Here is a 24,592-nt window from a genome sequence, read left to right on the forward strand (position 1 = left end):
AAATTATTGGGTAATTAGACGTATACTCCACCATCCCACTAAATCACTTCGCCGAAACATTTTTCCGAAGCCGTCTCCATCTTTAAATCCCGAACCTCAAAGAAAATAGTAATACTATGAAATCGGTTTTCTAAACCCCTTACCCACATACCCAATTACTTATATAATACCTTCAAAGCTTCCGTGCATGGCAAACCCTCTCGGTTTGCTATACGTATACTAGGGGGTGTCACAGACATGGTATCAGAGCAAAATTTGTAGAAACTTTATACGAGCATCGAACCGGAATTCGGAAACCTCGAAACGAGAAGACTCATCCAGTCCGGTAATTATGTGCATATTTGTGTTATATATTATTTTCTGTTGTTCTAAAAATATTTTGCAACACACACACTAAGACATGGCAGGAAGACCATCTCGGAACACCGCCGCCACAAATAATCTCCCAGACACCGCTAACGTTATTCTCGGTCTTTCCAACCTTATCCGCGAACAAGCGCAGAATCATCACGATCAGATTCAACAACTCCTTCAAAGCCGACAAGCCCCACCTACGCCTCAAGCAAATCCCCAAAGTCTGTACGAACGATTCCTTCGCATGAAACCCTCTGAGTTCCACGGTGGTCCCGACCCGGTCGTAGCCGAGGAGTGGATCAAATCCTTGGAGGTGATCTTCGATTACATGCAAATGGATGACCGTGAACGAGTGCACTGTGCCCTCTTTTTACTTCGCAACGAAGCCCGGAACTGGTGGGAAGGAGCTAAAGAAGGCGTTGAACTCGAGAACTTGTCATGGGAAGCATTCAAAATTCAGTTCTTCGAGAAGTACTTTTCCAAGGACGTTCGGGCCAACAAACTCAAGGAATTCTTGGAGCTCCGCCAAGGGAATCTTACCATGACCGAATACGTTCGATTATTCGAGCGAGGGTGCTTGTACGCCCCATTCATCGCCAAGGACGCCGAAGAAAAGAAAAACCACTTCACAAGGGGGCTACAACCTGAAATCCGAAGGGATATCCGCATGTCCGACGCCACTACCTTTCGCCAAATGGTGGACAAAGCACTAACCGCCGCTCAAGACGAAAGTGAAATTCAACAAGGGAAGCGACCCCAGCCACCCACGCCACGACCTTGGAAGAAGGCCAATTTTGGAAATCAAAAATTCAAGGGAAAGAAGGTCCAGGATTCGAGCCCTAAACCAGTAGCATCAACAACCAAGCCAACCTGCTCGAACTGCGGAAAGGCTCACTTTGGGATCTGCGTAAGGGATACCGAGCTGTGCTTTCGATGCAAAAAGCCCGGACATAAGGCGAGAGACTGCCCCAACGCTCAAACGCGAGTCCCAGGCCGTACGTTTGCCATGACCCGGGAACAAGTGCGTCAAGATCCGACGATGATCGCAGGTACCGTCCTTATACTTGGAGAACCCGTGTATGCTTTGATTGATTCTGGTTCTACACACTCCTTTATTTCCACCAATGTGTGCGTACGTCCTGGATTAATACCAACTCGAGTGAGCCACGAATATCGCATCTCTATGCCCTCGGGCGAAGAAATGATCACCGACAAAATAGTGAAGGATTGCCCTATTCAAATTCAATCTCAACCCATGAGGTTCGATCTCATCGTACTAACAATCGAAAACTTCGACCTCATAATGGGAATGGATTGGTTGACCAAATTCAAGGCCCAAATCAACTGCGCCCTAAGGACCGTAAGCTTTTCTCTTCCAAATAACACCCTATTAGAATTTCAAAGCGACGCCGAAATTCAAATTCCCATAATATCCGCAATCAAAGCCACCAAACTCATCAACAAAGGACATATCGGCTACCTAGTCGACCTTCTGGAGACTAGCTCAAAACCTCAACCGGTGATGTCCGAACTTCCCGTTGTCCAAAAATTTCCCGACGTTTTCCCCGATGATCTACCCGGGCTACCGCCCGATCGCGAAATCGAATTCGAAATTCATCTTATTCCGGGAACAGAACCAATCTCAAAGGCTCCGTACCGCATGGCTCCGGTGGAACTCAAAGAATTGAAGAATCAAGTTCAAGAGTTACTCGATAAGGGTTACATCCGCCCCAGTCACTCTCCATGGGGAGCCCCGGTACTATTCGTTAAGAAGAAAGACGGATCTTTCCGCCTTTGCATCGACTATCGAGAGCTGAATAAGGTGACCATAAAGAATAAATATCCGCTACCCCGCATCGACGATCTATTTGACCAACTTCAAGGGTCGTCCGTCTTCTCCAAAATCGACCTCCGGTCAGGTTACCACCAGCTGAAAGTCAAAGAAACAGACATTCCGAAGACTGCTTTCCGAACGCGGTACGGCCATTATGAATTCGTAGTAATGCCGTTCGGGTTAACCAACGCACCAGCCGCTTTCATGGACCTTATGAATCGAGTTTTTCATCAGTACCTCGACAAGTTTGTCATCGTGTTTATCGATGATATTCTTATATACTCCAAGACCCAAGAAGAACATGCCTCTCAATTACGAATAGTACTCCAAACACTCCAAGATCATCAGCTCTACGCCAAGTTCAGTAAATGTGAATTTTGGCTATCCCGAGTCACTTTCCTTGGCCACATCATCTCCGTTTGCAGGTACTAGTACTACTCACTCCACCGGATTGGACTAGTCGACGTTTCGAGAGGACGATTTCCGGGTTTTTGGTTCGTATGGAGGATCTACTTATAATGCTTGTAGTGCTATCTTTTGTGTACATTGTCCTTAGGACAATTACTATTTCTATAGTAGCTCATGTGTATTATTATCCGTGGTAGAGGAGACTAAATGCTCCGAGTGTGTGGGCCCCTTTTTGTTAAACTATGGTCCACTTATTAATATGTAGTTTTAATTATGGACTTTAACTCTTTTCCTATGTTTTATCAAGGTGACACCACATAGAAGTCTATATTACGAAATTATTGGGTAATTAGACGTATACTCCACCATCCCACTAAATCACTTCGCCGAAACATTTTTCCGAAGCCGTCTCCATCTTTAAATCCCGAACCTCAAAGAAAATAGTAATACTATGAAATCGGTTTTCTAAACCCCTTACCCACATACCCAATTACTTATATAATACCTTCAAAGCTTCCGTGCATGGCAAACCCTCTCGGTTTGCTATACGTATACTAGGGGGTGTCACACACACACACTTTGAATATATTGAAAGTAGTTGACGATTGATTGTACGAAGGACACGTGTCAAGTACATTCATAATAAGGAAGCTTGTTTACTTCTTTTCTCGTGTATTCTTGTAATACTGTTTATATAAGTATTTCACCTTTGAAGCCGGTCCACAAGTATTTACTTGCCAGATATCAAATTTTGTGTTTACTATGTCAAGTGTTATTTCACCCCATACGACATCTTTGTTTTTTTCTTTCTCTTTTTTAATTACGTACTACGAATTCAGAGTCATTAATTATTTCAAAGTAAACTCCGAGGACAAGAAAAAGTTAACCTCAAGTATTAATCATGATGAAAAAATTATTTGAACATAATGTATATATATTCATAATAAGTAATTTTATAAAAAATCACATGTGGGACAATTTTGGTATCTTTAAAAGTTTCAATGGGCATAGTTGGAACAATAGAATTTTGAACTTCGAAGGTTAGATCTATTGAATTTATTGTCAAAATTTTGAGGTTTAACGATTTCTTTTATTATTTTTTAAAATAATTAAAAGTCAAGTAATTTTAATACCAACAAAAAAAAAAATAGTAGTAGTATTAGAAGAACAAGAAACACCGCACACAAATTTCAATCCTAAATCAACAAGGTAAGTACATATATTCGTTCTAGTAAATAAGGAAAATAAATAATTAAGGCGTGCCCAACATGGAAGTATTGTGACACATGCAAAATCCTACCATATATATATTTGCATATATGGTAAATTACCAATTAATAACTATTTTATTTCCTAATTAGTTCAGGTCTCTATCTCTGAATCATCTATATAAACACCTTCAACTTCTATCATAATAAATCACGAAAAAGAAGAAAGAAGAGAGAAAAAAAAACTATAATCAATCACACGCCTTAAGGATTATTAATCCAACAATCATAAACACCATGACAAAAAATCCGAAGAACAAGAAGAGAAACACTAAAGCTGTTTCGAGTATGTTCGATAGCATTCCCCATGAATTGGTTTCCGAAGCTTTAAGCCGAGTTGCATCGTCTTCCATCAAGGACATCTTCAATGCCAAATTAAGGTACGTTAATATAATTAACTTCAAGAAACTTACAACTGCTTGTCTTTACAACGACTTGGGGTTTTCGGATTGTAGGCACGTATTCAAGAACGTTACTTGTTCTTGGCTTATAGGTTTCCATGGTATGATTGGAACCTCGTCTAGCGATACATGTTGATACACGTACATATCTTCGGCGATTTCATTCAACATCTTGCAGCTGTGCCCAAAAAAAATTATGTTTAGAAAAATTAAGTATCTAAGGTATCGAAGATGATAATTACACGCACAAACACACACCGCTCACGATTATATCAATTGATAATTAATAATCGAAAACTCGATAACCCACATAATATCTGGATTTAAAATTTCAGTTTATAAGAATTGGTTGAGATCGAAAAAAAATTTAAACATCTAAAAAAAAAAAAAAACAGGGAATAGAAACGAAACGAACGAAAATAAATCAACGGTCGTAAAACCATAATCATGCAAGAACATGTTTCTTGAAGTTAATTATATTAACGTACCTTAATTTGGCATTGAAGATGTCCTTGATGGAAGACGATGCAACTCGGCTTAAAACTTCGGAAACCAATTCATGGGGAATGCTATCGAACATACTCGAAACAGCTTTAGTGTTTCTCTTCTTGTTCTTCGGATTTCTTGTCATGGTGTTTATGATTGTTGGATTAATAATCCTTCAGGCGTGTGATTGATTATAGTTTTTTTTCTCTCTTCTTTCTTCTTTTTCGTGATTTATTATGATAGAAGTTGAAGGTGTTTATATAGATGATTCAGAGATAGAGACCTGAACTAATTAGGAAATAAAATAGTTATTAATTGGTAATTTACCATATATGCAAATATATATATGGTAGGATTTTGCATGTGTCACAATACTTCCATGTTGGGCACGCCTTATTTATTTATTTTCCTTATTTACTAATACGAATATATGTACTTACCTTGTTGATTTAGGATTGAAATTTGTGTGCGGTGTTTCTTGTTCTTCTAATACTACTACTATTTTTTTTTTGGTATTAAAATTACTTGACTTTTAATTATTTTAAAAAATAATAAAAGAAATCGTTAAACCTCAAAATTTTGACGATAAATTCAATAGATCTAACCTTCGAAGTTCAAAATTCTATTGTTCCAACTATGCCCATTGAAACTTATAAAGATACCAAAATTGTCCCACATGTGATTTTTTATAAAATTACTTACTATGAATATATATACATTATGTTCAAATAATTTTTTCATCATGATTAATACTTGAGGTTAACTTTTTCTTGTCCTCGGAGTTTACTTTGAAATAATTAATGACTCTGAATTCGTAGTACGTAATTAAAAAAGAGAAAGAAAAAAACAAAGATGTCGTATGGGGTGAAATAACACTTGACATAGTAAACACAAAATTTGATATCTGGCAAGTAAATACTTGTGGACCGGCTTCAAAGGTGAAATACTTATATAAATAGTATTACAAGAATACACGAGAAAAGAAGTAAACAAGCTTCCTTATTATGAATGTATTTGACACGTGTCCTTCGTACAATCAATCGTCAACTACTTTCAATATATTCAAAATGTGTGTGTGTGTGAGAGAGAGATTGTTAAAAACCATGATGTATCCGAGGCAATAAATCTTCCATTACATCTTCCAATCTTGATTGAATGGATGCCTTCTCCCCTTTATTAATCCCAGTGCTAATTTCCTCCAACACCTTCACTACTTCAAACATCCTAGGCCTTCCTTCCGGTGAAAAAGCAACGCATTCCAGCGCTATCTGCAGCAACTGTACTATTGCCTCATCAACATTTTTATACCTCAGAATCTCCACATCAAACACTTCGTCACTCCATTCTTCACGAACAACCAATTGAACCCACCTAACCAGTGAGACGACATCACCTTCTTCATTCGTGTGCTGAGCTGGCCTTCCCGTGGCAAGTTCAAGCAGCAAAACCCCAAAACTATACACATCGCAAGCTTATGACACGTTGCTCGTGTCATTCACTTCTGGGGCAAATTGTCCTAAATTTCGCACAACTGACCTTCTGATAGGCTCCACCAGTTTTGCCAATCCAGCATTCGCTACAAGCCCGTATTTTTTACTGTTTAGGAATATGTTTGACGATTTTATATTTCCATGCACAAATGAAATCAACAGATATTCAAAAAAGATAAATATTATCATTTGATTGAGAATTGTAACATATTCGTAACCTTGACATTCAAAAAAGATAAATATTATCATTTGATTGAGAATTGTGACATATTCTTAACCTTGACAGGGCCAAGTACAATCGACCATGTCTAAAAACAGTCATGGGAACAGTCATGGGAAGGTATGGTCCGACATGTGAGATAGTTTGAAAATTTGAATAAATTTCTAGATTCTCAAAATTTTAGAATTAGAATCGGAATCAGTTTTGTACTTCCGAAAAGAATAATTATTCTTTTGGAAAAGGTTAATTATGATCCATAACATCTGTCTTTCATCCCTAAGAGCATATGTTGTATCAACTACCAAATTAAAAAAAAAAAATTGCATTCAGACTATAATCTAAAATTACAATTTGAGTAAAAATTAGAACAAATCTCCAACCGTTGAGAGTAAATTACCAATCGAGGTAGACCATGTGGTTTTGTAAATGAGTATTTTCTTGAATCTGACGGCTCTCTTACTGAAAGGAAACTAAAGATCAAGAAACTGAATTTTTCATCGTCAAGTTAAGAAAACTCCACCTTTTGAAAGAAAACGACTTCCAAATGCGCCTCTGGTTGCCGTCGTTTTTTGTAACAAACTTTCCCCCCCCTAAAATCCACACCAATGAATCAAAGAAGACCAAGCAGCCCTCTACATTTCTACCATTCTTCCATTTGAAACATTAGGCAAGAAGTGGAGTTGAGAACCGTTCCTATATCTAATTCATAGAAACTATATAATTATGATTCACACAACACATAAACATACTACTCCGGTACTCCCTGAAAAGCAAACACCAATCCAACTTCAATATAAGTATCATTATTCAGCTAACGTATTGAGAAAGTAAAAAATATCAATCTATAAATACAATATACAAATACTGTGATGGCAAACACCAATCGAACTTCAATATCAAAACCAAAACACATTCTGATTAGTGTGTTATGAAGAGGAAACAAATTAAGTAAGGACTACCATAAACCAATATTTAGAGTTGTATCATATAAGCGACTATTACATACCTTACATTCATAAAATAGGTTTAAAATTATCAATGTCATAATACACACACACACACACAAAAAAAAAAAAAAAGGAAACAAAAATAGGATCATGTCTATTCAGTTCTTCTCAAGTTTGATATTCTTCACTACCTTAGTAGTCGACATTTGCGTAGCTCCACCATCTGACAAATTGCAGGAATCGTGGTATCATCATCACATATAAAACCCTAAACAATGAATAGAAGTAATGTTAAGTTCATAAAAAATTTGCATAAAAAAATACATATATTGATTTAAATACATATATTTGGAGATTTAACATAGAAACTCAATGCCAAATGATAGTAGCAGGAGAAAATAATGTTAAATGCATGGTTTGGAAATGACAAAAGAGGCATCACAATCACCAGGTTTGTGAAAAAAAAAAAAAAAAAACAAATGATGGATGCCCAACAAATACAATACAATTTGGAATCTTTTCGTAAACAAAAATTTCGTTAAAAAAACATGTTTTCCAAAAGCTTTAAATTGTTATTCTCTTTTAAACGAACACGAAGATGAGATCAAAGAATTGTGCGGACAATATTATAGAAATAAACATAGAAGTCAAGATTTTTTGCCTTTGAAATGTTTTTATTGTTAAAATGAGAGAAAACTCAAACAGACTCACACAAATATGACCTCTCTACAAACCGGCCACGGAGGAAAAAAAAACACACACCCATAAGAGACCGAGAGAGATAAAAGAGAGACAAATACAGAGACAGTCAAAAATAAATTTAAATACATCAATGAAGTTAATGAAAACTGGATCAATGTACACTTTATAATAACTCAATTAACCCCTGCATTGAACGTTATTTATCACCATCGCTAGTAAAATCGTAACATCACCACACAATCCATGAACCATTTGAATTCACACAATTAGTCTGAAGTGAAAAAAGCACAATATATATATATATATATATATATATATATATATATATATATATATATATATATATATATATATATATATATATATATATATATATATATATATATATATATATATATATATATATATATATATTATATTGGATGTAGAAAAACCTGAAGATGCTTAAGTCCATACAAAATGTTAAATAACAAAAATGCATATTCTTGAACGTAAAGATAAGATGTGCATGTGTAAAACTTATGAATGGGGAACAGTTTTAACAACTGAAGTTGTGTCAATGAAGTCGTTACCAGTAAAAGAATGTGTCAATGAAGTCGTTACCAGTAAAAGAAGCTGACTACATTAGTTTGTTGTTATGATGGAATTACACTTTTAACTCTGGTTCGCTATAACCATACTGAGGTTCATCCCGTTCCACCTGTTATTGAAATAAATTTAGAGTTTAATCAGAAAGAGTGCCAGTAATTCTGACCATATATCAGTAGAATTGAATTAAAATCCAGTGCTTTATCTATTTCAATAACCATGCTATCAATGACAACCTGCAAATCCAACATATAAAATAATTGAGAATTGGCAGTGTGAAGAATCAACATAACTGAACAACATTTGGCATAAATTGGAAGACACAGAGCAAATAAACTGATTTTAAGTGACACAAAGATGTAAACACAGGTTAACCTAAAATAACGTCCAAAATAAGAATTCCTATAAATACTAAACACTAAAAAAATTCCCTGATTTCTAAGATCTCTACATTTTGCATGATGTTATGGCAAAAAGGAACAATAAACATCCACACAACAATTGAAATATAGAAACTGAAAGATTTAACCAAGAAACTCAGCCGTAGACAGAATTATTGCAAATGCATCTTAAGACAGTAACTTTGATGAACATATATACACCAACTATCATTTGACAATTGTCAGGAAAAACTCCAAACATGTTACTGTCCAACATTGGATGTATTTTTTCTATTATTCAGCAAGTAGTTAAAACATTCAGACTTTTTTCTTAAACTGGAGAGTTCTGCCTAAATTTTATTGCTTAATCACATTCATATTATTTATTAAATGCGGGGGAATTGCATATTCTTTCATTCTTGTTCCTTTTCTTCCACTATTCATAAACAGATTATTTACCTATGGTACTGATTCTTCCGCGTCTGTCAGAAAAGGATAGTACTGTTATTCTAGTCTTGCTCATTAATACTTTCATTCTTTGCAACTTGTTGTTCCAAATCAGTTGAGGTGAAATCTGCCATTGATGAGGTCTCTCAACCATTTATGATCCGTGGGTGACCTGAAATTAAGAACAATAATTAACAATCAGCAAACATCCAACAGAAAATGAATCGAAGTCGAGAAGATTCCCTATAGTTTCAAATATTGCAAAAGAAACAATACAATCAAAAATATACATGTTTCTTTTGCAGCAGCAACAATAACACGACTTTTCTGAATCCCACATAAATCTACATCACCAAGTTCAATTCCAAGCACAAAAATCAACATTTGTAATGTAAGAAACGAAATAATCAACTAAGAAATTCCAAATATTAAAATTTTAAGCAAATATGGGGTTATGTAATGTATTTCTTATATGACATTTGTAAACTCATGTATTTCTTACGAATCAAAATTTCACATAACGTATAAACTAAGAATCCCACCAATTGATATTCAAAAAAAAAGAATCAAAATTAAGAAGAAAATAACTGAAAATCCAAATTATGTTATTTCCCCAAGTGAATCATGAAGAAGACAACGAAAAATTAAAATACATACTGTATAGGCAAGAAATCCTCAAATGCCTTTGCACTGAGCGGCTGTGCAAAGGCTCATCCCACTCCCACTCCTGGACAAATTCTGAAAAATTTGCAAAAATTATACCTAGCCGTTGGAGAACAACTTGCCTTGGGATAGTGTGATGAAAACTGATCCATTGACGACTTGGGACTTGGCTCCGGCTAAACCCAATCAGATGGATGGAATATACGGCGGTTGTATCAGATGGATGATACAGAAATCAGAGGAGAAAGAAGTTATGGGGAGAAGTTTCTTTTAGGCGTGGCAGATGAAAAACCGCAAAAAAATATTATTAAAAAAGAATCCTTAAGACTATAAAAATTACAAAAACTGCCCTAGGGTTGCCTAGGTTTTGAAACCCTAAAATTGCCAGGTGTCAAAATATTAGACCATGGGATTGTCTTTTTATATATATATATATAGATTACCAATTAACATGCGATGCACGGTAAATACATATTTATATTTTTCTTCAGTGAAAGGTATATATTTCTAATTGAGGATCGAATAAAAATATGAACATATATATGCGTATAATATTTTAATAACTTGGTAAAATATTTCAGCAACCTGTAAAGCATCATAATCAGAATACAACATATGATTTTTAACATACTAAAACATACAGTTAATCATGAACAAATAACTATAGAATGGAGAAAAACAAAACTTGATAAAAGCAAATGAAACTTATCAGAATGGGACGTATTCATTGTCTTAACTTAAAAATTTAATCTCTTTGTACATCCATTAGTAATAGTCAATTCCGACCACAACATCCATAGATGTCTAAAATATGTTGTTATAATTATATATGTCTAAAATATATGTGTGCACTCCTAAAAATTAAAATTGTTAGTAGTTAGCAGAAAGATTCTTAGGAATAATAATAGCACAAAGTGAAGACCTGCCAGTGCGTCCAATAACATATCTCTGTCAATAGTTGTGGACCATATTGCTCCATTGCCTACTCCTCAGTTCCAAACTGTTCACTTTCTTCAATAACTACATTAATCATGAAAATATGCTCACCCGATTTCTCATTGAGTGGCTCGTCTTCGTTTGCCTTTAGCGAAACTTCCTACATCAACAATCGTGGAGCCTGTTTCTGATCCAAGGCCGACAACCCTTGAGTGAATCTTGGTTTCCATTTCTAGAGAAGACCTTGTTTGTGCGGTGGAGCTTGAAATGAGGTTCAATATACATAGACACAAATAAAATTTTAACAACAAAAGGCTTCTTACTGGTACAAATTAAAATCGAGAAAAGAGATATTTGAAGATTAAAACCGACAAATTCAAAATACTCACCATCGTTTCTATCTCGAACTTCTATTTCCTCCATTGAGTTCATGAATTACAAAAAAAAAAAAAAAAAAAAAGAAACATTCAGAATATTAGCCCGTATCAAAATTTCAAACAAATTAAAATGAAATCTTAGCACTCTCTAAAAGTAGCAAATCTTTGCATACTCCATTCTCTCGATGAAGAGGCCCTATGGGGGTTTCTCGGTGGAGAAAATTGGAGTTAATGGCTAGACATTAAATCCAATTTATTCCACCATAACAACATACCTTTAGGAGTCTAAATATTAGAAAGACTACATCCCTATGCAATCTCCTTTTCGACCTTGAATATACAGGGGTTGGATAAAATTCGTTGCTTCACAAAATTGCTATATCCTGAGTTAGTTCAAGCAAAATAGCAATCACAGAGTTATCGTTTGAATGGTAAATTCAAAAGTATATTTACGTGGAACAAAGAAAGGAGGCACGGGAAAGATGAAATCTGAATAGAAAAACAAAAGCATAGCAAGTGATCAACTGATGTTGAATATACCTGCAAAATTATTGTATAACAGAAGATTGTATAAAGCTAGATAATCGCAACGGTTTAATCTTAGGAATTTCTCTTCTCGTATTTTAAGAAAATCTAAAAGCCTGAATTAAGAAACTTTCCCCTCATTGCTATTTAACTTGTACCGACTCATCCATAACAAAGGACTTGATTACGAAAAATGAAAAACATTCAAATTGAATACCAATAATTGACAGAATCCTTACAGAAAAGAAAAAAACAGGCATTTTTTAGACTACATAATTAGTTACAATACCATGCTATCCATTCACAGCCTGAAAATAACCATGCTAAAACAGTTGAGAAGATGTTAGAGAAATAAACGCTTAGAGAACTTTGTGAACCCGTGGCAAAAAATTATGGCAAGAAAACGACAAATAGAATCGAAGCAAAACTGAAATATAATGTGATAAGAAATTCCAAAGACAACAATTGTCAGAAATCCGAATCCGACAGCATCCCACTAAACACAGATTGATGGACAATAAAATTAAGCGCATTGAATTAAACTTGAAGAGCAGAGGAAAAGCGACCTTGTACACGCCTTCAACTCCCCAGATTTCTTTCCACTTCAAGTCGATCATCCGACGTCGACAAAATCACGAATTATGCATAACGTGGAAAACATGGAAAAAAGAAAACCGGCCATTTGTTGAAGAGAGGAGATGCAAACGTGATTGAGGGAGAAGTTTTCAAATCGTGGAAGTTTTTGAACAGGAGATGAGTTTTAATATCGTGTGGAGATTTTATTTTGAAAAAACTGCCAAACACTAATAAAACTGACCGATTAAAATAACAAAAACGCCATTAGAAAACCAAGAAATTACCAGAAAGGCCTTAGGGTTTTAAAACCCTAAAGAGTGCCACGTGTCGACATATTATGCCAAGGATTGTCTTTTTATATATATTGATCATTTAGGACTTTGTACCAAGCATGTTGGAGACCAAATATACGGAGACATAGGATAAGTATCAGAATCTTTATTGCTATCTACCTGCTTAATGCAATACGTCACAGCAAGAACAGCCCACGACATCATTCCAAATCTGCAGTTTGTAAAAACTTTGATATCAAACTTCTTGCCAATACGAGGATACAACTCCATTCCCTGCAAAAGAAAAGGAGGGTAACAATCTCTAATTTAGCACATGAATTCTACAAATTCGGCTTCTAAATTCCACATTGTTATCTTTTAAGAAATATATACCAAAAGTTCACTTATTAAGTTTCTTTATTCAAACAGGTAGTGTTCTGCATCCAATTGTTTCTATAATCAACGAAGATCATACGTAAATGGGGTTTTTCCAATTTCGGATTTGTGAAGACAGACAAATGCGTTAAATTGGAGAAATATTCCCATTCTTGCATAGAGAAGAAATAGTATTTCAATTCAGGTTAGTTTTATCTCAGTCAAAAAAATTAAAATTTAAGCATAAGAATTTTCTCTATAAACTTAATGTATACGTGTGTGTGTATATCTACAATACTCTGTTCTTGAAAGTGTCTCTTCATTTACTACGTAACAAACGTTCTGAGGCTTCATGTGAATGATATTGAGAAAGGAGGGCCGAGAGCTCCTCCGAGAAACAAGATGGCGCTTTACGAACAACTCAGCATTCCGTCTCAGAGATACAGTCGTTCGATGCTTCCGTATACAGCTAATAGTAATAGCCCTGCCAATTTGGTGTCTCCTTCGAGCCAGGTGAACATATCACTTTGCAAAAAAATAGTACTGTCAATGCTGAAAAAACTCCACTGAGTTAAAATTTGGGTTTTTTGCAAAAACCACCCATGTGTAATCTTGAATTGCTGAAAAACCCCTCGTGTTAAAAATATTAGCACAAAACCCCCTGTGAAAAATAGTCAAAGCCAAAAAAGACCCTACGAGCTCGATGTGTTATACACTCGCGCTTTGTGCGACTGGGCCTCGTGTTTAGGAACTAGAAAAACCTAAATACCCTTTAAATCAATTTTTGAAATTTATAAATTTACCCAAAATATTTTTCATAAGCTTAAAATGAAGTTTTCAGAATTTTCAATTCAATCCCCACTAATTTCAGAAAAGCCCTCTCTCCAAATTGCATAGAACCAAATTGCAATTTTCATAATTTCTCAAAACTTCATCATCTTCTTCCCCTCTCCTTCAGATCTGCTGCACGCCAAAAAAAAAAAAAAACAAACAAACAAACAAAAACCACCGATTCATCTTCATAACCTGCCATTTGCAACAAAAGTTGCTTCCTCCATCTAAACCCGCCGGAAGAAAAAAGCACTTCAAGCACAAAAAACACAGCCCCAGTGCAATACACACACACACAAAACGTAACTCGATCCAACATCTTGATTTACAAGAGATACGAAAGACCCATCAAACATAAAGCATATTTTCTTTTGGGGTGGGAAGGCAGGTGGGGATGCGGCGGCGGTGGTGCGGCCGTGGTGTTGGTGATGCGGCCGTGGTGCAGACATGGTGATGCGGCGGTGGTGCGGCCGTGGTGGTGGTGATGCGGCGGTGGTGCGGCCGTGGTGGTGGTGATGCGGCCGTGGTGGTGGTGATGCGGCGGCGGAGGGCTCGATGGAAGAATTGGGTTGCGGCAGTGGTGCGGGCGTGGTGGTGGTGATGCGGCCGTGGTGGTGGTGATGCAGCGGAGGGCTTATGGAAGAATTGGTTGCGGGATGAAGACGATGGGCTGGGTGAATTTTCTTTTTCTTTATTTTATTTTTCTCTTTGTATTTTATTTATTTAATTGAAATATAAACTATTAAAAAAGATGAGGGTTACTTTAGTCATTTCATAAAAGTCAACTGCTAATTTCGAAATAAGGGCCAGTGTGCTTTGTCAATGATAATATATGGGGGTCTATGCTAATATTTTTAACATGAGGGGTTTTTTAACTATTCAAGATTTCACAGGGGGGTCTATGCAATTAGCTCTTAAAATTTTGGTACAAAATGTGATATAATAATTATTTTCCGGATTTTTTTAGCAAAAAAAATAAAAAATAGTTAATAATAAATAAACAAGAACAATTTCTACATCCACATACAGTATCGTGGAATTATAAATTTTATTTCTTTAAATAATGAATAATGAAAGTGGGATTTTTTTATGTTGACACTTTGAAAAGACAATCTATGTCAGAATATGTTAACACGTGGCACTTTAGGATTTCACAACCCTAGGGCAGTTTTTATAATTTTTTGATAATCCAAGGGCTATTTAAGAAAAAAAATAAAACAATTTTGTGTCCCCATCTCCTCCCAAACTGTTTTAATTTGTTTAGTAATGAGTTATGATTTTATTTGCTATAGTTTAGGTTTAAAAAGGAGTATTCTGTTGAAGTGAGAAATTAAATTAGTATTTTGACATGTAATTTCAGTTAAATGCTATGTTTGAAATTTAATTAACCTATGTGGAATCTGGACATAGTATGTTGAATTTACATTTCCATGAAAAGTTTGAGTGACCATTTCACTATAGTGACGTCCAATACTTTTTCGATGTTTTTTATTGCTTTCTTTCAAGGTCCTTTTAATTTATCAATGTCTTTTATCTTTCTCACAGCTTAGCTTTATTATTTGGTATAACTGCAGGTTGTATAAATCATTTCAATTTTCTGACAATTGAACATACAAAAGCAGCAGGGAAAATCAAGTTTTTTCGGGTATGAATTTTTTAACTTCCGCATGTTTTTTAAAAGCAGTAGAGAAAAGCAATAGGGTTCTTATTTTCAATTATTTCTTCATATAAGATATGAAAGTGTGTGCACTAATGTGTTCCGTGCAATGCAATGTATATGTGTGTGATGTACTGTGTTTATGTTCGTGTTTCTATTTCGTAAGGGCAGATTTTAGAAATGCATCTCATTGGATTTTTTTTCTCATTTCTTTAAGCAGTCAGTCTGGATTTTAGCTTCATAAATTTTTTTACCGTATTTTAGAATTTTTTTACCGCATTTTAGAGTTAGTGGTAGTCTTTTTAAGTGTTTTGCTGCAGTTAGATGATTCTTTTCCGTCCGCCACATTCATATCCGTAGTAGGATTGTTAAGTTGGCTTCAGTATGCTGTCTTATAGGTTCTTTAATTGATAGCCAAGAGTTTTGGTTATGCCATCTTATGTTTTGTTACCACCCTCCCCCTTTTCAACATACACAAACACACACTATTTTCCTTCAAATACTATTAGTTATATTTTATGTTGCTTTTCTTGCAGATGATAACTATTAGTCGCTTTATCAAAATTTTCCCCCATATAAGGTTAGTGGATCGACCATGCACTAGATTTACGACTTTATGTTCTTCCGAAAATCTGGGTCTTATTATGATTATCGATCAATCCCGCTTTATGGTTTTTTAGGTCTCCAAAGGTTTTCAGATTTGAAATTTTTTGTGGTTATTATGATTTCACTGTTTGCACTTGGGTGGGAACTATCGAATACAAAAAACAAGTTCTTATTTTGTTATAGAAATTTTAATTAAGGGAATGGAGAAATTCTTTTGTATTCTTAGTGAGGTTTATGCTCATTATAATTTCTTGGTTTTCTAATGGCGCTTTTGTTATTCAAAATAAAATCTCCACACGATATTAAAACTCATCTCCTGTTCAAAAACTTCCACGATTTGAAAACTTCTCCCTCAATCACGTTTGCATCTCCTCTCTTCAACAAATGGCCGGTTTTAGCTTCATAATTTTTTTTACCGTATTTTAGAATTTTTTTACCGCATTTTAGAGTTAGTGGTAGTCTTTTTAAGTGTTTTGCTGCAGTTAGATGATTCTTTTCCGTCCGCCACATTCATATCCGTAGTAGGATTGTTAAGTTGGCTTCAGTATGCTGTCTTATAGGTTCTTTAATTGATAGCCAAGAGTTTTGGTTATGCCATCTTATGTTTTGTTACCACCCTCCCCCTTTTCAACATACACAAACACACACTATTTTCCTTCAAATACTATTAGTTATATTTTATGTTGCTTTTCTTGCAGATGATAACTATTAGTCGCTTTATCAAAATTTTCCCCCATATAAGGTTAGTGGATCGACCATGCACTAGATTTACGACTTTATGTTCTTCCGAAAATCTGGGTCTTATTATGATTATCGATCAATCCCGCTTTATGGTTTTTTAGGTCTCCAAAGGTTTTCAGATTTGAAATTTTTTGTGGTTATTATGATTTCACTGTTTGCACTTGGGTGGGAACTATCGAATACAAAAAACAAGTTCTTATTTTGTTATAGAAATTTTAATTAAGGGAATGGAGAAATTCTTTTGTATTCTTAGTGAGGTTTATGCTCATTATACTAGATTATATTGACATTCATCTGGATATGAGTAAACTGCACCATTAGTAATTATTGATTACGATGAAGCCTATCAAATATAAATGTGCTTATATAGGAAATTTTGGGTACCAACGTTCCCTTATGAATTTCGAATTATGTGGAAATTTACGTATTACAGTGCTTATGTATGAAATTTGGGTAACAAAAACCTCTTACTCACATATTTCAAATTATGTGGCTATTAGGTGTTATATTTATGCTTTATTTAATGATTTAACTATATCTACCATGCTTATGTATGTATGTGGATTTTTGTCATTATTTCAGTATCATAGTATTTTATATAGAATTTGAAGCAACAGCTAGCAGAAGTCATTCAGGCTTACGAGGTTCGGACTAAAGTTATTAGGCAACAAAAAAGACGTGCAAATGAAGAGGAAATATTCCATCTTCTGATTCTGCCTTATTGTAAACATATGCTCAGCTATTTTAAGAGTTGGTCTATAGTTATGTCTTATTTTTAAACTTAATTTTTTAAATATTTGGATAATGAGCTTAAAAGCTATTGGTACGCATCATGAGATCCCGTTATGTTTTATTTTTTTTTAAACAATATTCTAAATGATTATGAATACAATAAGGAGGTTGAAAAAAAGGGTACTAAGTGAAGAGAGAACCTCAAATGGATGGTTGTAATTGTCCAAACAAGGATCATTTTTTCTTAATCCAGCATTATCTTTAGGTTGTTTGTAATTATCTCAAATAAGAATCTAATTTTGTTTACATGTTATTTACATGTAATGGTTGATTTGAATTAAGCATTTGTTTTTATTTTGTTGTTATTGTGTTATTATTTGCACTGATGATGAAAGTACATTGAAGAAAAGTAGTTGTATTATTTGGTTATGACAATATTTTGTATTTTCAGTTGGAGATAATATAATTTGTTTTACTTCATATAACTATTATTTTAATGATCATTAACAAAATTCACTCGATAGATTATCCTTTTCTTTTCCGGATAAAACTCCATGGGTTTTTCTAAAATTCTTAAAATTACTTTTTCCCACTCTATTCGATTATGTGCCATAATATAACACAACATTATTCACTATATTCACCGTGCAACGCTTTGGTTTATTACTAGTTTCTAATTAAAACCCAATCCCCCGTCTTCTTCATTTACACACAGTACACGCACTGAAAACCCTCAACGGAGCCCTAAAATGGCGTCCATCACATCACTCTCCGTGGAAATGGTCGCTTCATTTCTCGGTTTCGCCAAAACCCAATCTTCGCCGATTTCCTCTATTCATTCCTCCCTTTTCTTATACAGAAACAGACCTAATTTTTTTGCTCAAAGCCGCAAGTTTTTTACCAGTACCACCTATGGCGGTTCGAGGTTTGTATATTCGGAGCGGCCGAGTAAGCGTTTTTCCCGCCGGTTCGCCGTATCAGCTGCGGCCACGTCAGCACCGGAGACTGAGGGTTCTGATTCTGTGACTAAAATTCCTCCGGATAATAGAATCCCGGCCACCATTATAACTGGTTTTTGGGCTCTGGAAAGGTTCTTTTTTACTCTAATTTATGCTTTTTTTTTCGTTTAATTGCAAATTAGAAGATGGGTTTTATCGATTGTGTTCAATTTTGCAGTATATGCTAAACTGAATTTATGATAAATATGGTTTTTTTTTTCTCTATGTTGATTTCTGATAATTTTTGTATTACAGCAGTGAATTTTGATTCTTGACTAATATACCCTCTCACTTGTGTTTTAATTGCTTGACAGACAACTTTGTTAAACCACATATTGACCGCCGATCACGGGAAACGTATTGCAGTCATCGAGAACGAGGTATAATGCCGTCTGTGTAATCGGCTCGACTAATTGGAAATGTCTAGATTCTTGATGGGATTAAAAGATTCAAAAAAAAAAAAAAAACTTATTTGGAGTCGATTTAGAGTGTGGTTGTAATAACTTTCTATTGCCTTGTTCGGGTGTTTTTTTTCTTTCTTTCAGTTTGGTGAAGTTGACATTGATGGCTCTCTAGTTGCCGCAAAAGCTGCTGGAACTGAGGACATTATTATGCTCAACAACGGGTGTCTCTGTTGCACCGTGAGGGGCGATCTTGTCAGAATGATTGGAGAATTAGTTAGTCGAAAGAAAGGAAAATTCGATCATATTGTTATCGAGACAACAGGTAATTAATATTGATTTGATTACTAGAAATTGATTAGTTTTGCTACGAGTATCTTTTCCCCCTCGAGAAGATTCCCTATAGTTTCAAATATTGCAAAAGAAACAATACAATCAAAAATATACATGTTTCTTTTGCAGCAGCAACAATAACACGACTTTTCTGAATCCCACATAAATCTACATCACCAAGTTCAATTCCAAGCACAAAAATCAACATTTGTAATGTAAGAAACGAAATAATCAACTAAGAAATTCCAAATATTAAAATTTTAAGCAAATATGGGGTTATGTAATGTATTTCTTATATGACATTTGTAAACTCATGTATTTCTTACGAATCAAAATTTCACATAACGTATAAACTAAGAATCCCACCAATTGATATTCAAAAAAAAAAGAATCAAAATTAAGAAGAAAATAACTGAAAATCCAAATTATGTTATTTCCCCAAGTGAATCATGAAGAAGACAACGAAAAATTAAAATACATACTGTATAGGCAAGAAATCCTCAAATGCCTTTGCACTGAGCGGCTGTGCAAAGGCTCATCCCACTCCCACTCCTGGACAAATTCTGAAAAATTTGCAAAAATTATACCTAGCCGTTGGAGAACAACTTGCCTTGGGATAGTGTGATGAAAACTGATCCATTGACGACTTGGGACTTGGCTCCGGCTAAACCCAATCAGATGGATGGAATATACGGCGGTTGTATCAGATGGATGATACAGAAATCAGAGGAGAAAGAAGTTATGGGGAGAAGTTTCTTTTAGGCGTGGCAGATGAAAAACCGCAAAAAAATATTATTAAAAAAGAATCCTTAAGACTATAAAAATTACAAAAACTGCCCTAGGGTTGCCTAGGTTTTGAAACCCTAAAATTGCCAGGTGTCAAAATATTAGACCATGGGATTGTCTTTTTATATATATATATATAGATTACCAATTAACATGCGATGCACGGTAAATACATATTTATATTTTTCTTCAGTGAAAGGTATATATTTCTAATTGAGGATCGAATAAAAATATGAACATATATATGCGTATAATATTTTAATAACTTGGTAAAATATTTCAGCAACCTGTAAAGCATCATAATCAGAATACAACATATGATTTTTAACATACTAAAACATACAGTTAATCATGAACAAATAACTATAGAATGGAGAAAAACAAAACTTGATAAAAGCAAATGAAACTTATCAGAATGGGACGTATTCATTGTCTTAACTTAAAAATTTAATCTCTTTGTACATCCATTAGTAATAGTCAATTCCGACCACAACATCCATAGATGTCTAAAATATGTTGTTATAATTATATATGTCTAAAATATATGTGTGCACTCCTAAAAATTAAAATTGTTAGTAGTTAGCAGAAAGATTCTTAGGAATAATAATAGCACAAAGTGAAGACCTGCCAGTGCGTCCAATAACATATCTCTGTCAATAGTTGTGGACCATATTGCTCCATTGCCTACTCCTCAGTTCCAAACTGTTCACTTTCTTCAATAACTACATTAATCATGAAAATATGCTCACCCGATTTCTCATTGAGTGGCTCGTCTTCGTTTGCCTTTAGCGAAACTTCCTACATCAACAATCGTGGAGCCTGTTTCTGATCCAAGGCCGACAACCCTTGAGTGAATCTTGGTTTCCATTTCTAGAGAAGACCTTGTTTGTGCGGTGGAGCTTGAAATGAGGTTCAATATACATAGACACAAATAAAATTTTAACAACAAAAGGCTTCTTACTGGTACAAATTAAAATCGAGAAAAGAGATATTTGAAGATTAAAACCGACAAATTCAAAATACTCACCATCGTTTCTATCTCGAACTTCTATTTCCTCCATTGAGTTCATGAATTACAAAAAAAAAAAAAAAAAAAGAAACATTCAGAATATTAGCCCGTATCAAAATTTCAAACAAATTAAAATGAAATCTTAGCACTCTCTAAAAGTAGCAAATCTTTGCATACTCCATTCTCTCGATGAAGAGGCCCTATGGGGGTTTCTCGGTGGAGAAAATTGGAGTTAATGGCTAGACATTAAATCCAATTTATTCCACCATAACAACATACCTTTAGGAGTCTAAATATTAGAAAGACTACATCCCTATGCAATCTCCTTTTCGACCTTGAATATACAGGGGTTGGATAAAATTCGTTGCTTCACAAAATTGCTATATCCTGAGTTAGTTCAAGCAAAATAGCAATCACAGAGTTATCGTTTGAATGGTAAATTCAAAAGTATATTTACGTGGAACAAAGAAAGGAGGCACGGGAAAGATGAAATCTGAATAGAAAAACAAAAGCATAGCAAGTGATCAACTGATGTTGAATATACCTGCAAAATTATTGTATAACAGAAGATTGTATAAAGCTAGATAATCGCAACGGTTTAATCTTAGGAATTTCTCTTCTCGTATTTTTAGAAAATCTAAAAGCCTGAATTAAGTAACTTTCCCCTCGTTGCTATTTAACTTGTACCGACTCATCCATAACAAAGGACTTGATTACGAAAAATGAAAAACATTCAAATTGAATACCAATAATTGACAGAATCCTTACAGAAAAGAAAAAAACAGGCATTTTTTAGACTACATAATTAGTTACAATACCATGCTATCCATTCACAGCTTGAAAATAACCATGCTAAAACAGTTGAGAAGATGTTAGAGAAATAAACGCTTAGAGAACTTTGTGAACCCGTGGCAAAAAATTATGGCAAGAAAACGACAAATAGAATCGAAGCAAAACTAAAATATAATGTGATAAGAAATTCCAAAGACAACAATTGTCAGAAATCCGAATCCGACAGCATCCCACTAAACACAGATTGATGGACAATAAAATTAAGCGCATTGAATTAAACTTGAAGAGCAGAGGAAAAGCGACCTTGTACACGCCTTCAACTCCCCAGATTTCTTTCCACTTCAAGTCGATCATCCGACGTCGACAAAATCACGAATTATGCATAACGTGGAAAACATGGAAAAAAGAAAACCGGCCATTTGTTGAAGAGAGGAGATGCAAACGTGATTGAGGGAGAAGTTTTCAAATCGTGGAAGTTTTTGAACAGGAGATGAGTTTTAATATCGTGTGGAGATTTTATTTTGAATAACAAAAGCGCCATTAGAAAACCAAGATATTACCAAAAAGGCCCTAGGGTTTTAAAACCCTAAAGAGTGCCACGTGTCGACATATTATGCCAAGGATTGTCTTTTTATATATATATAGATTTTATTTCCTAATTAGTTCAGGTCTCTATCTCTGAATTATCTATATAAACAACTTCAACGTCTATTATAGTAAATCAGAAAAAAGAACCGAAGAAAGAAAAAAAAAATAATAATCAATCACACGCCTGAAGGATTATTAATCCAACATGACAAGAAATCCCAAGAACAAGAAGAGAAACACTAAAGCTGTTTCGAGTATGTTCGATAGTATTCCCCATGAATTGGTTTCCGAAGTTTTAAGCCGAGTTGCATCGTCTTCCATCAAGGACATCTTCAACGCCAAATTAAGGTATGTTTATATAATACAACTTCAAGAAACATGTTCTTGCATGATTATGGTTTTACGTCCGTTGATTTATTTTCGTTCGTTTTGTTTCTTTTCCTTTATTTAAGATGTTTAAATTTTCTTTTCGATCTCAACCAATTCTTTATAAACTGAAATTTTGAATCCGGATATTATGTGGGTTATCGAGTTTTCTTTTATTAATTATCAATTGATATAATCTTGAGCGATGTGTGTTTGTGCGTGTAAGCATCATCTTTGACGATACCTTGGATATTTAATTTTTCTAAACACAATTTTTTTTTTTTTGGCACAGCTGCAAGATGTTGAATGAAATCGCGGAAGATATGTACGTGTATCAACGTGTATCGCTAGACGAGGTTCCGATCATACCATGGAAACCGATAAGCCAAGAACAAGAAACATTCTTGAATACGTGCCTACAATCCGAAAACCCCGAGTCGTTGTATAGACAAGCAGTTGTAAGTTTCTTGATTTCAAAAAATTAATTACCAACGAACTTTTTCGAATTAGTTAAGTTATATTAATCAAAATTTAATTAATTTTTCTATTTTTTTAAATCTTTTTCAGCTCGACTACTTCAACAAAACGAATCTGGAATCAACGTGCATGCACTTACAGAAGGCGGTGAAAAACGGCCACACAGGCGCTCTGTACGTAACCTGCATTGTTTTACTATTCAGTGGGAACGAAGAACTCAAGCAACAGGGCATCAAGTTATTGGGGAACATGAAAAAGACGAATGGATTGAAGAGAAGGCTTCGAATTTGCCGCAATAATTTGAATAGCATTCTGAAGATGATTTGGGTGAAGAACCCGGTTTTGCTGGAGCCGCCGGTTTGCTGTACAACACGAGATCAGCATCACAGGAAAAGTCGATGGTCTGAAGTAGAGGAAGATGTCACGTGCGAGGCTTGTGTTGCTGATCAAGAGATTAATTTACTTAGTGGTAGATACAATTTTGTTTAATGGTTTGATTTATTAGCAATTATCTGTAAGGTAGCTAGTGTTCATTGTTTCAATCGATGAATTCAAAACTTCAACTTAGTGATTTTCTAAATAACAATAAATTCACTTGAAAGCTATGTGATTCTTCCATTGTAGCCTATTTCCGATTTCCCGCTGATTCTCATTCGAATATTTTCAACTTTAAAATAATTTTTTCATTCCAATTTCTATTTTTTCGAGATTATTTAGACCGTTCCAATATATGATCCAACTTTGGTTACCGAATAATTCCTAAAATTCCGATTTCTTCTTAATATTTCAACTTATGTCTGCAAAATTTCCAAATTCGATTGATTTTGATCCAAAACATTTCAATTAAAAAAAAAAAAAATTTTCATTCCAATCTTCGAAAACCCGATTTTGCCAAGTTACGTGTGGTAGTTTTTCACTTCCAAATAAAGAACTAATTCCAGGATCCGTCCCGTTTACACCACTGCATTTAGAATGAACTTAGCTCCATATTTGGAGCTCATTTATGTGTTTTTCGATATTAAAAAC

The 24,592-nt window shown here is 34.7% G+C and overlaps 1 protein-coding gene, 3 long non-coding RNA genes and 1 pseudogene across 10 annotated transcripts; 3 read left to right on the plus strand and 2 right to left on the minus strand.

The window, feature by feature from the left end:
• Positions 1-7,331: 7,331 nt before the first annotated feature.
• Positions 7,332-10,634, minus strand: LOC148768544 (uncharacterized). 2 transcript variants are annotated; one of them, XR_016033144.1, is made up of 4 exons: positions 10,311-10,634; positions 9,538-9,697; positions 8,714-8,810; positions 7,332-7,676 (listed from the first exon to the last, which is right to left on the minus strand). It is a non-coding gene; the product is annotated as an uncharacterized LOC148768544 (long non-coding RNA). The 2 variants fall into 2 exon arrangements; XR_016033143.1 differs by having other exon boundaries at positions 10,288-10,634.
• A 2,332-nt stretch (positions 10,635-12,966) lies between these two features.
• On the plus strand, positions 12,967-16,578 carry LOC148768545 (uncharacterized). Of its 5 annotated transcripts, none has more exons than XR_016033148.1 (5): positions 12,967-13,186; positions 13,304-13,454; positions 13,562-13,762; positions 15,655-15,725; positions 16,274-16,578. It is a non-coding gene; the product is annotated as an uncharacterized LOC148768545 (long non-coding RNA). The 5 variants fall into 5 exon arrangements; XR_016033149.1 differs by having other exon boundaries at positions 13,623-13,762; positions 16,274-16,577; XR_016033146.1 differs by having other exon boundaries at positions 13,304-13,762; positions 15,626-15,725.
• On the minus strand, positions 14,031-14,531 carry LOC148768546 (uncharacterized). Its single transcript, XR_016033150.1, has 2 exons — positions 14,276-14,531; positions 14,031-14,212 (listed from the first exon to the last, which is right to left on the minus strand). It is a non-coding gene; the product is annotated as an uncharacterized LOC148768546 (long non-coding RNA).
• Positions 16,579-18,483: 1,905 nt separating the features above from the next.
• On the plus strand, positions 18,484-20,017 carry LOC105969596 (uncharacterized; annotated as a pseudogene). The gene is made up of 3 exons (XR_016033151.1): positions 18,484-18,906; positions 19,129-19,194; positions 19,360-20,017. The product of XR_016033151.1 is annotated as an uncharacterized LOC105969596 (transcript).
• A 623-nt stretch (positions 20,018-20,640) lies between these two features.
• Positions 20,641-24,184, plus strand: LOC105969595 (F-box protein At2g35280). Its single transcript, XM_088821911.1, has 3 exons — positions 20,641-23,071; positions 23,382-23,547; positions 23,657-24,184. The coding sequence occupies exons 1-3, from the start codon at positions 22,929-22,931 to the stop codon at positions 24,053-24,055; spliced, it is 708 nt and encodes a 235-aa protein (XP_088678037.1). The 5' UTR covers positions 20,641-22,928; the 3' UTR covers positions 24,056-24,184.
• Positions 24,185-24,592: the final 408 nt, after the last annotated feature.

This window comes from Erythranthe guttata, chromosome 8, assembly GCF_056151865.1.
Source record: "Erythranthe guttata isolate IM_541 chromosome 8, IM_541, whole genome shotgun sequence".
Lineage (NCBI taxonomy): Eukaryota > Viridiplantae > Streptophyta > Magnoliopsida > Lamiales > Phrymaceae > Erythranthe > Erythranthe guttata.